Here is a 13267-nt window from a genome sequence, read left to right on the forward strand (position 1 = left end):
TCTCAGACCCTGAGGGGTGAAGTGAGAGTCGCTCCCACCAGGGGACGGGGTGCAGGGCAGGGGGACCCCTGAACCCCATCCATCACAGCAGCATCTCCCGGGGACAGGGATGGGGAACCTGCAGCACAAGGCGGGGGGGACAGAGGCCACGGCTCGGGGCCCACACTAATGCCTGTCTCCATTCTTCTTTCCCCCCTCCTCTCCTGTGTCGTGCACCTGCACCTGCACCATCAGAAGGACCGGGAGAGAGCGCCGGCGAGGCCTCAGTTGTCCCAGAGAGCCCTCCGGGACCATCGCTCCAGGGCAGCCCCTCGGCTGAGGAACGACCGGCCCCGCGGAGGGCAAGACGGCGGACCCCGCGCCTACTACCAGCGACGGCAACGGACCCCCAGCTGCTGGCCATCCTCCGCCGGCAGCTGGAGGTCTCGGAGCAGCACCTCCAGCTGCAGGAGCGGGCGCTGGCCTGGCGCCAGGAGGCACGGGGGGCCAATATGCAGACATTTAACCGGCTGGTTGAGTACCTGGCCCCCCATGCCGCGCCGGCCAAGCCATCGCCCACCGTGCCCACTCCTGCAGCCCCACCACCAGCTGCTCCGGCCGTCGCCGGGCCGTCCGCCGTCGCCCCACCACCCACCCGCGAGGGCCAGAGCGCCGAGGGACCCCTGGAGCCACCTGAGACTCGCCGGCACCGATACCTTCCGGTCCAGCCCGCTCCCACACAGCCACGGACCAGACTGCAGGCACGGCGGGGCTCCCAGCCGGGCACGCCCAGTGCTGGGCTCTAGGGGCGAGGGGCCCGGGACGTGGCCCCCCCCCTTGTTGTATATAGTTGGATGGGGTTTTTTTGGTGCCCCCGTTTGCCCCGTCCCCCCCCGTAAATAGTTCTCCCCGTTCTCCTCCCTGCTTTTCTTTTTTGTTGATGGCGCACACTTGTTTGCTTTGTTGTTGTATTGTTTTATTTGTGCACATCTTGCTTTTGTTGAACGTTTGTCCCTACTTTTTGGTTTGTGTTTCACATATTTATTTATTTACATACAAAAAACAAAAGGTTCTGAAAGGCAAAAAAAAAGTTTACGTTCAGCCACAAGTTCGTGCTGTCATTTGTCCAGGACAAGTGGGAGGGGGGGCGGTGGGGTGCTCCATGGTGTGGGCGGTGGGGCAGGAGTGTGGGGGAGGAAGGGGCGGGCAGTAGGGGGCCTGGGCAGAGTTCACCCCGCGGCCTGTTGGTCGAAGTGGGCCCGCAGGGCCTCCCGGACCCGGGTCCCCTCTGGGTCCACCTGCCAACTGGGGGCAGCAGGTGACTGCACGTGTGCCCTGCCAGCCTCCGCGGCCCAGCCCTGCAGAAAGGTCTCCCCCTTGCTCTCCACGAGGTTGTGCAGGGCGCAGCAGGCACCCACAATCTGGGGGATGTTGTTGGGGCCCGCATCCAGGCAGGTCAGGAGACATCGCCAGCGTCCCTTGAGGCGGCCAAATGAGCGCTCCACCACCTGGCGCGCACGGTTCAGGCGCTCGTTGAAGCGCTCCTGGCTAGCGGAGAGATGGCCCGTGTAGGGGTGCATGAGCCACGGCCGGAGGGGGTATGCCGCATCTGCGATGACGCAGAGGGGCATGGTGGTGTCCCCCAGAGGGATCTCCCGCTGGGGGATGTAGGTCCCCGCCTCCAGCCGGCGGCACAGGCCCGAGTTCCGAAAAACCCGGGCGTCGTGGGTGCTGCCAGGCCAGCCCACGTACATGTCCTGGAAACGTCCCCGGCTGTCCACCAAGGCCTGCAGGACGACAGAATGGTAGCCCTTCCGATTGAGGTATCATCCTCCACTGTGATGCGGGGAGTGGATAGGGATGTGAGTCCCATCCAGAGCCCCAAAGCAGTTGGGGAAGCCCAGGGTGGCAAAGGCGGCGACAGTGGCATGTGGGTCCCCCAGCCTCACGAGCCTGTGCAGGAGCATGGCGTTGATGGCACGCACGACCTGCAGAGAAAGCACATGGGACAGCCCCAATGAGGGGTGAGCAGGGTGTGCGTGGCCCTGCCCTGGCCTGGCCCCCCTGCCCTGCCCTGCTCTGGCCCCCCTGCCCTGGCCTGCCCTGCCCTGCTCTGGCCCCCCTGCCCTGCCCTGCCCTGCCCTGCCGTGGCCCCCCTGCCCTGCCCTGTTCCCCCTGCCCTGCCCTGCCCTGCCCTGCCCTGGCCCCCCTGCCCTGCCCTGGCCCCCCTGCCCTGGCCTGCCCTGCCCTGGCCCCCCTGCCCTGGCCTGGCCCCCCTGCCCTGGCCTGCCCTGGCCTGCCCTGCCCTGCCCTGGCCCCCCTGCCCTGGCCTGGCCCCCCCTGCCCTGGCCTGGCCCCCCTGGCCTGGCCTGGCCTCCCCCTGTGGGTTCTCTTACCTCCATGAAGACAGCCCCGACGGTGGCCTTTCCGACACCAAACTGCTGTCCCACAGATCGGTAGCTGTCCGGAGTGGCCAGCTTCCAGACAGCGATGCTGACCCGTTTCTCCACAGGGAGGGCACGCCGCATGGCAGTGTCCCGGTGCCTGAGTGCGGGGGTGAGCCACTGGCACAGCTCCAGGAATGTCTGCCGGCTCATCCTGAAGTTCCTGAGCCAGCGGTCGTCGTCCCACTCCCCAAGCACCAGCCGCTCCCACCAGTCGGTGCTGGTGGGGTAGCTCCACAGCCGCCGGCGTGTGAGGCGGGGGGTGGAGCGGGGTGCTGCAGGGGTAGGGGTTGAGCCCTGCTGCCCTGGGGGCATCTCCTCCCCTGGGGCAAGGAGGTACTCAGCTGCCTCCCACATGGCATGGGCCAGGGCAAGCCCTGCTCTTGCCGGGAGGGCTGGGTGGACCTCTAGCTGCTGCTGCTGCTGCTGGGGGTCCATGACTGCGGCGCCCGGGGTCTGTGTGTCTATGGCTCCTCAGACCGCGTGCTGTGCAGGCTGAGTGTATGTGGGAGGGGCCCTTTAAGGGAGCGGCTAGCTGTTGCCCCGGAAGCGCTAGTCCGCCCGTTGACCCTGTCTGCAGCTGTGCCTGGCATCCCTATTTCGATGTGTGCTACTTTGACGTGTAGACGTTCCCTCGCTGCGCCTATTTCGATGTTGAGCTGAGCAACGTCGAAGTTGAACATCGACGTTGCCGGCCCTGGAGGACGTGTAGACGTTATTCATCGAAATAGCCTATTTCGATGTAGGCTTCACGTGTAGATGTAGCCTTGGAGTGCATTGGGTATTTCCTACAAGTTAAAACTCCCAAAGCCGGCATTCTCTCCTCCGGCAACATCCGTTGTTCAGCAGGACCACAGATCTAACAGGTCGTGGGGCTGGGAGGAGGAGGAGTCAGCCAGACCACTAGCAGAAGCCCAGGGTAGGGCAGCCACAGCTGGTCTGGTTGGGTGGGAGGAGGGAGAGGGAGGGCAGAGTCCAGGGAGCCCAGGCAGGGAGCAGCCTCAGGGAATACTGTCCCAGGCTGGTAAGGGGCCAGGCAGGAAGCTGTGACCCATGAACGCTGCAGCCAGGGCTGTGCATAAACCCCCTGGCTGGGAGCAGCAGCTCATAGCAGCTTATTCCTGTGGCCAGACAGAAAGCCGCAGACCCAGGAAGTCCCAGTCAGAGCTGTTCACAAAGCTGCAGCCCCAGGAAGCCACTGCTAAGGCCTGGCAGGAAGCTGCCACCCGGAGAGGCTGGGGACGGGTGGTTGGGGCCGGGAGCCAGCCATTTGGGAGCCTGTGGCAGGGTGGCGGGAGAATTGGTCAGGAAGCCATGGCCACAGCAGAAAGGAGAGCCCAGGAGCAGGAGCTGAGGCCAGGGTGGGGGCAAATTGATCTTGCAAAATCCGTGGTCCAGGAGCACTCCAGTCCCAAGGGTGCCAGACCAGGAAGGTTGAACCTGTACTGTCATTTCTCATGATCACATATGAAATTCCTCAGTCACTTGCTAGGCTCCTGACTGCTGTGTGCTCCCGACCCATAATAGTCATTGGATGATCTGCCAGCATGGAGAAGAAAATGCTTTACCTGGTTATCATCCACGGAGTACTTGAACTGTTTAGCAGAGCCTTGAGCCAGGGCTAGTGATGCTACATAACCAACTAATGCCACCCCAAAAGCTTCAGTAACTACTTCGGAGAGGATGTTCATGGGTGGAGCTTTTGGTGTCGGGATCCTGTAAAGGTAGAGACAATTCTATTTATTGGGCTTGACACACGTGTGATAAATCCTGAACCAATCTATGGTCAATTACAAAGCATACAAGCTCCCAGAGACGCTGGCCTTGTAAGGGGCTTTTTGCCCTAAATGTCAAATCCTTGCTACCACTTCCTCAATTGCATCAAACAGTGCAAACAACAACAGCAACATTAATGCAAAAAGGGTGTTGGGAGTCACTAGCATTTTGAGAACCATGTTGGGCAGATTTCCTTTAAAGCACACAGTAGTTAAACTGTCAGTGGTACAGTCTGTAACCTTGACAACGTTCGTACTCCAGTTGAAGTCATACATGCCCCTGGGAACCCTGGGTCCTCACTGACCAAGGACTGCCACTGTGTGTGGGGTATGGTGAGGGAGCAGAGCAGGGCACAGAAAAGGACCTTTTGGTTTTAGAACTCAAGAACATAAGGCAAACGACATTGCTCCATGCACTCAGGGTGGATGTCCCACTCAGAGTGTTATGTGTATGAATACTGCTTGCGGCATTGTACTTAACTAATGCTGGGTGACCTGCCTCTTTCTTTACAAGTTTCTTTTCTGCACTTTTCTGTGCTTCCTATTGGGGAAGCATTGCCTGTCAGAAGTACTAACGGGTGAAATTACAGGATGGAGGCTCAAGCCAATTCTGTGCTGCATTATTTAAAAGGAGGATCCTAAATATTGAACTTAGCCCTGATTGCTGCTGGTGCCACCTGGCAGAGGGATTACAAGTGTTAAATCAGAAATATATGCCCCAAAATATGTATTTTTCTGCCTTAATATGGTGGAGGAAAAGGGAATGGGATGACTATTAGTAACAAAGTAACATATCCTAACAAATGAGGAGAAAAAATAACACATCCATTTCAAACTGTGGGGAGAAATTTAATCAGCCTGACGGAAACGATCTCACATAAAATCTTCTACATGTAAAACAATGAACTAGTAAACTGCTAAGAAGCCACATAAATCAGCTCAGCCACTGAAATCTCGTTTCCCCATTTTGTAATATGCAACAATTTAATTTAACCTCTAAAAAGCATTTAGTGTTTTTAGAGGTTATTGTTTCAACTATTTAAATTTGAAAAATCATGTTGTTGTAATTGTAGGTTCCTGACCCAAAAAGAAGACGTAGTTGGGCCAGAGGGGGTAGATCAGCAAGGTTATTGTAGTGGTGGGGTTGAAGTATTGTTACTCTTACTTCTGTTTTGCTGCTGGTGGTGATGATGTCTTCAGAGCTGAGCAGTTGGAGAGCAGCAGCTGATGGACAGCTGCCCTGCTCTGAAGGCAGCACTGAAGAAGTAAGCATGCCATGGCATGGTATTCCCACTCCTCTGTCCGCACTGCAGCTGGCAGGGTGCTGCCTTCAGAGCTGGGTGCCCCACAAAGAGCCTCTATTCTTTAGCTACCCAACTCTGAAGACAGTGCAGAAGTAAGGATAGCAATGCTGTGATCCCCCTCTCTCTGTCCCCATCCTCTCCCCATCCTCTCCCCCCCTCCCCCGCAATAACCCTTGAACTCCCTTTTGGGTAAGGACCTACAATTTGAGAAATTTAGTTTTTTAATTAAAGCTGTACAAATAAATCTTACCTCATAATACATATTAAAGAGACCCATGTAGCCTTTTCCAGACCCTGCACTTGGGTACATGATGCCTCATTTGCCCCAAATAGCTTATATAATTGGCTGTCTAAACTGATCTCAATATCTTTCTCCTATTGCTGCAAGTTCACAGTACACACACTGTCACTTGACTTCCCAGAATGCACTGGGCCTGTATCATATGGGGAAACCCTAGAATTGATTGAAAATCTAATGGGTCAGCTTGCTGAACCCCATTTTTAAATCTTACAAGATGACAATGATCATGAGAAGCAGGCGGCACTCAGGGACCATGGACGCCAACGAAATAGATTCCATCAACAATGTGGTCAATCACCTTAGTAATTAATGCCCAGATTTTTAAAAATATTTGGGCTTTGCTCTGCTCAGCCTTGCAATACCTGCCTGTCTTAGGAACCTGAGGACTCTGTGCCTTATATCAAGATTGTCAGCAGGGAATCAAATCATCTCTTCTGCACATCCTTAATATCAAGTGGTGGTAGCGGTCACCAGTTTGTTTTCTTTCTTGGGGTCTGATCCAAAACCATCCAATTCTGTGGGAGTCTTTACAATAACTTAACTGGGTTTTGACTCAGACCTTTGCTGGTACAATCCGGGTTAAAACATTATTCAAAAATGCATCATTTGGTAACATTTGTCCTCAAAAAATAATTTATTAGGAAATTTTCTATTAGACACAAATAGATTAAATGGTGAGGGGGGGAGAGAAAACGAGTCAATAGCCCAGTTAAGAAATAAAAAGATAAAAAAAAACTGAAAACTTCTAGAAACACTCATGTAAAAGAACTGTGTCCATGGCAAGCACCTCTACAATAACTTGGCCGTGGCAGCATAGAGAAAATTATTTTGGTAGGTGAGCTGGAGGAGGTGGCCTGGCAGGTTGTGTTGTGTAGGGTGTTTTAGCCCCAACCTTTCTTATAGCCACTGGACAACTTAGGGCATTGTTTGGTTCACATATCCTTGTCCTAGAAAATAGTGAAACAGCACCCATAGGCATCTGAACATCTGCATTGCACAGGATGGTGTCAACAATCTTCTCCAATATGGGGCTATATTTGAGGAATGAAATGAGAACTGAAGATCCACTCCATTTTCATTTAATTTGATTTTTCATGGACTGTTTTCTAAACATAAACATATTTTAAAACCATAAGCAAAATAAAGAACACATTACCCTTCTGGAATATGTCCCACAACTTCTAGGCCATAGGTGTGCTCCATATCAGCAAAGTAGCAGCCAATGGATGTTGCAATGATCTATTCAATTCAGTACAGAAATAATGTTAATGTTCTATTTATTACATACTTCACAATCTTTAATGTATTTATCTTTATGACACCCCTGTGAGGTAGGCACATGGTATCATCCCCATTGCACTGAAAGAGAACTGAGACACAGAGGCTAAGTGACCTGCCCGAGATCACAAAGGAAGTCTACAGCAGAGCAGAGAATTGAAACCACATCTCTGAAGTCCCAGACCAACACCTAGCCTTTCAACCATTCTTCCTTCTTAAAGTTGCCTACTAGAGTCCTGAAAGATGCCTCTATAGATATTCCTTCCTAAACATACCTAGCTAATATCAATTTAATGCTTAAATGAAGACATTTTTATTAAGTTTTTAAGCATTAAGTATTCTGTTTAGAATGGGCGAAGGCCATTTTCATGGAAAAACCACACAAAACAATGTATCTTGTAATTTCCACTATAGGGTGCTATAGTACGTAGACCCAAAACACATTACTGCAACTCGGCAAGCTCAGCTAGAAAAAATCAATGTACAGAACCAGAATCTCCAGGGATTATGTTGAGGAAATCTCATACTTCACTAAATCCAACAAATACTAAAATGTTTTACAGAACTGACCCAAAACAGCACATCTGCAAGGCATTACTGTAGAACACTACAGTTTTGTTTGTTTGTTTGTTTGTTTTGTTGTTGTTGTTGTTGTTGCTTTGTAAGGGACTATGAGCATTTACGGTATTGTAGATTAAGGAGATTGTGCATATTTAAGTATACACCGATCAAACATGAACTGCTGCACCACACCATTTATAGATGGCTGTCTAATGACCCAATTCAATTTGTGTCTAACAAGCCACTAACAAAATGCAGCACAGAAGTGTGTACCCTTTCAAGTTCATGTTGGTGTGTGGCCAGTTCTAGTGTCCTGGAATGGCCACATGCTCATAAACTAACGTCAGGAGGGAGCACCATTATCACCTACTCTGACTTTCTACACATTGATTTTAGATGGTTTTCCTCTTGGCCCCAGTCTATATTTTGCAAACTATTACTTGTATTAAGTATATCCTATGCTCTGGAAGTTCTCTTGTCTAAACATGATTGTCTCCCTTCAAATCTGTAAGTTAAGGAAGTATGCCCATAAGTTAAGGAAGTATGGATTGGATACATGAACTATAAGATGGATAGAAGACTGGCTGGATGGCAGTAGTCAGTGGCTTAATATCTGGATGGCAGTCGGTTTCAGACGGAAGGCTTGGTTCTGGGGCCGGTGTTGTTCAACCTGTCCAGAAATAAGATCCAGAGTGACCTGGATAAATTGGAGGATTGGGCCAAAAAAATGTGATGCGGTTCAATAAGGAGACATGTAAAGTCCTGCACTTGGGACAGAAGAATCCCAAGCATTGTTATAGGCTGGGGACCAACTGGCTAAACCGCAGTACAGTGGGAATGGACCTAGGGATTATAATGGCTACTCACAAGGAAGCCTCTCCGTACTTCCCACCCTGTCAGGGCCAGCAGACTGTGTTCTGTGGGCTTGCGATCTACACAAGGAGTTGGTAGGTCCCTACACAGTGATGCTAAGAGAGACTCAGTAAGGGGATCTTCACAGAGTTTTGACTCCCCCGCATACACTCAAATTACAAAGGACGAATATAAACAAATAGCACAAGTGTGTAGGGGCAAAATTAGAAATGCCCAGGCACAAACTGAGCTCAAATTAGCAAGAGGCATAAAGGGTAACAAAACAACATTTACAAATACATTAGAAGCAAGAGGAAGACCAAGGACACGGTATGGCTGTTACTCAATTGAGGTGGGAAAACAATAACAGAAAGGCTACTTCTACACGAGAAGCCTCCGTTGACAGACCTCACTGTTGGAAGGGATTTCCTGGAAAAACTTATGCCGACAGACTGCGTCTGCAAATAAAAGCAGATTGCAAGAGCAATCTGCTCTGTCAACAGACAGCAGCCAGACTGCCCATCCCTCTCTCAACAGAACGTCTGACTGGAAGCTCTGGGACTGGACTTGATGGCCTCTCAAGATTCTTTCCAGTTCTAGTATACTCTGAAACAAATTGTCATAGCTCCATTGACTTCAGTGAAGCTATCACAATTTGCAACCAGGATGAGACCCTGCTCCAAGCAATTTGTGTGAATTATTTTTTCTCTTGGTTTTTCAATCACGTCATTTTCAGGTGTTTTTTTTTAAACAGTTGCAAACCAGCTGAAGAATTCCTCTGTAACCTGACTGTTGTTGTATATCTTAGCTTGGACAATATCATTTCCCTTAAATTGTGGTGAATTAGGTTTAGTGGTTTATTGCCTGTGCATTCCCACAACTACCCACTGACTTCTTCTCTGTCTATTTCACTTCCTCACAGTATTTTCACTGGTATCTGACTAGGTCTCTGATAGTTCCTGGGAAATGCTACACAAATATATTTCTTACCAGACAATAGCTCATTCTTTCCTGCTCACACATGACACTGTTTCCATCTTAGGCCCTCCCTACACCATACTTTCTGCCATTTGGAGGGCACATGTCACAGTATAGTAGTCCCTCAACAAATACTTAGGTCTTGAGATTTACATGAGGCCCAGCTATGTTGCAATAATATTTGTAAAACATTTCAGAGTCTCGGGTGCTGCTAACACCAAACGTCTCTGGGCTTACAAGCTGCTATGTTTCTAGATCAAACTTCTAAACTAAGTTTGTGCCTCTCAGAGGCTATGGCTACACTACCTTCCCCTTTCGGAGGAGAAATGCAAATGAGGGAGATGGAAAATACAAATGAAGCGCTGATTTACAAATCTCATGCTTCATTTGCATAATCTCACATGATCGCGCTTCCAGAAGAGACTTTTCTGAAAGCAAAAACAGCCATGTAGATGGGGTTCCTTAGGGAAAAATAATACATTTTTGAAAGATCCCTTCTTCCTATTTTGTTTCAGGAAGAGGGGTTCTTTTGAAAACAGGGGTTTTTTTCCCCAAAAGAACCCCATCTAAATGGCTGATTTTGCTTTCAGAAAAGTGTCTTCTGGAAGCACGATCATGTGAGATTATGCAAATGAAGCATAATATTTATAAATCAGCACTTCATTTGCATTTTCAGTCTCCCTCATTTGCACTCCTCCAAAGGGGGAATGTATTGTAGCCACAGCCACTGGGTTTATATATGTGCCTAAGAGATATAAATACAAACTTTTATCAAATCTGCATTCTTATGGACACAGCTAAGGGATACCATATTCTAATTATTTTTCCAGTCCACTTTCAAAGGAAATTCAGAGCGTCAAAATCCATTTTCACATTAATTTTAAAAACTACTTACAAACTTCAATTGGATCTTACAAAAAAACTACTGGACCATATGGAGAAAAAAGTGTCACTTCTTTCTAGAAATAACACTTATAATTATGAAAGTAAAGTGAATACACAGTATACACTTGTTTCAAGGACTATGTGTTGAATAGTTGTTCTGAACAAAAGGCTATCTGGGCACAGCTATAAGAACAACTGACTTTTCCATCTGCTTGTCTTTTGGAAAAATTGAAAAAAAAATTCGTTTCAGATCAACCCAAAAGAAAAATGTATCAAATGTTTTGGCAAACCAAAGAGTGAAAAAAAAAATCTGTTGAGGGGCTGCACAGAGTGTTTCATTCAATCTGACATAAAATGTTTTGCTTTCAAGCTTTTTTAAAACACTTTTAATTGTTTTAACAAAAATACGTTTCAAAATGAAAAATCTTTCTAAAATGAAACACTGAATTTTTTTTAAATTGTTGAAATAAAATGATTTGATTTCTTTCCAGAATTGTTTTAGATAGGGTTTTTTTTCCATTTGACATTTTAGCCTTATTGATATGAATTCACAGCCTATTTTGCAAACCTGCAATTTTTGTCAATTGCAAATCTGCAATATTTGTCAAATATATAAAGTTTCATACAGCTCCAAATACAGAAACTCCATGTGCCTGGTGAACATAACACCTAGCAAAGGACATAAACACTGTTAAGAAGGGGTTCTATAAATACATTAAGGGGAAGAGAAAGCCAAAGGAAAATGTAGTCTCATGGGAAAGATGGCTAATAACAAACATCAAGAATGCTGAGGTGTTTAATGAGTATTTTGCACCAGTTTTTACTGACCATAGGCTAAACACGGTTAATATTTAATAACAAGGGGGAAGGAACACAGGGCAGAATAGAGAACAGAGAGAAAAAATTAAAGAATATTTAGATAAGTTTTTTCAAGTCAGCAGGACCTGATGAAATTGACCCTCGGGTATTCAAGGAAGTTGCAGATACAATCTCAGAATCATTAGTGATTATTGTTGAGAACTCATGAAAGACAGGGGAGGTCCCAGATGACTGAAGAAGAGTAAACATAATAGCTATCTTTAAAAAGAGGAAGCAGAGGGCCCATGGAATTACAGTCCAGTCAGCCTAACTTCAACACCTGGAAAATTATTTGAACACTGCATTAATCATTTTGCAAGCACCTAGAGGATAGCAGGGTATTACAGAACAGCTAGCATGGATTTGTCAAAAAACAAATAATGACAAACCAAACATTTCCTTTTTTGACAGTGTTATGGACCCAGCAGATAAGGGAGAATCAGTAGACATGAGTTATCTTGATTGTAGTCAAAGCTTTTGACACATTCCCACATGACATTCTCATAAGCAAACTAGAAAAATGTGGTCTACGTGAGTGGCTCTCTGTCTTTCCAGATTACTATACTCTCTTCAGCAGTCTGACTTGTCTTACATTAACCCAAGTTTCACCTCACTTAAAAACAACTTGTTTACAACACAAAACTATCACAGCACACTATTAATGAAAAACGGCTTACTTTTTCATTGTTACAATATAATTATAAATCAAATTGAATTTAAATATTGTACTTACTGTACCATAGCTGTGCAATTATGCTAATGAGTAGCCATTTGCAATTGCGACAATGCTCATTTCCATGAAGCTGCCAGCATTACAGGCCCATGTACATCCAGAATTAGAAAGGGTAGGGCTACACAGAACAGATATTTTGAAATAACTAATAAACCTCAACAACGCCATTCAGGGTTTCGATGAGTTGAGCTTCCTGCACCGCTTCGGGGCACTGGACAGTACACATATCACCATCTGGACCCCGAAGCACAGAGGTGGGGCCTGTGTGAATCACAGGGGGTACCACTTGGTGGTCCTGCAGCCCCTCAGCAACGCAGAGGGACAATTCCAGGACATCTGCATGGGCTGGTTCAGCTATGCCCATGATGCCAGGGTGCTCCAGAACCTGGAGCTGGGCTGCCAGATGACTACATCCCCTGGCAGGAGCTCCCTGGCAGGGACACCACAGTGCTGCCCTGCATCATGGTAGATGTGGCCTACCCCCTGCAGGCCTGGCTCTTGAGGCCATACACGGACCACACCCAAACTACCCAGGATGTTTTTAACAAGCAGCTCAACATGGCCTGGAACACTGCAGAGCAGATATTCGGCCGCTTGAAGGGGCACTTCAGATGTCTCCTCACCGGGCTGGAGGTGGGCTTCCCCAGTGTCCTGGCAGTAGTCAGGGCATGCCGCATGCTGCACAAGTTCGTGGAGGCAAAGCATGAGCTGTTTGTGCATGGGTGGGCTGCTGAAGCAGGGCGCGGGTACGAGCAGCCGCTTGCGCCCCGTGCCACCAGGCCCAGCAAGACGGGGTATGCGTAAAGGAGGCCCTTCACCAGGCCTTCGCCCAGGGGCGACTTTAACCCCCCCATGTACATACACCCACCACCCCCACACCCATGCAGACACACACCCCACCACCACTCCCACACGTGCACAGTGAACACAGGGTTAAACACTAATACATAGTTTACTTAACATGTTAAAACAGTCCATGACTCTCCATAACTGTGGGAACTATGTACAGGGGCGCTGGGGGAACTACAAACTGGAGGCTGCAGGAAACTATTTGTGGGAGGACTGGAGAAATTATGAACTGGGGCAGGGGAGAACTATGTACAGGGGGAACCACGACTTAGAGGGCTGGGGGCACTGGGAACCACGGGGGTTGAGGGAACTATTTACAGGAGTGGTGTGGCCCAGGGCAGCAGACTGCATTGCCCCAGGAAGGCTGAGAGCTGGGGCAGGGAGGGGTGTTACCCCTCGACGGGGGTTGAGGGACAGGATCTCCATCATCCGTGCCTGCCCCTACCCTCCACATCCAGGGGCCACATCGG

The 13267-nt window shown here is 48.8% G+C and overlaps 1 protein-coding gene across 2 annotated transcripts in view; it reads right to left on the reverse strand.

The window, feature by feature from the left end:
- SLC26A7 (solute carrier family 26 member 7) overlaps positions 1–13267 on the reverse strand; it is a 147810-nt gene that overhangs the window by 67881 nt on the left and 66662 nt on the right. For both annotated transcript variants that reach the window (XM_074986957.1, XM_074986956.1), the window contains 2 exons: positions 6960–7042; positions 3992–4139 (listed from right to left, as the gene is read on the reverse strand). In XM_074986957.1, coding sequence (XP_074843058.1) covers positions 3992–4139; positions 6960–7042 — 231 coding nt within the window. The remainder of the gene's footprint in view (positions 1–3991; positions 4140–6959; positions 7043–13267) is intronic.

The sequence above is a fragment of the Carettochelys insculpta genome, chromosome 2 (assembly GCF_033958435.1).
Source record: "Carettochelys insculpta isolate YL-2023 chromosome 2, ASM3395843v1, whole genome shotgun sequence".
Classification (NCBI taxonomy): domain Eukaryota; kingdom Metazoa; phylum Chordata; order Testudines; family Carettochelyidae; genus Carettochelys; species Carettochelys insculpta.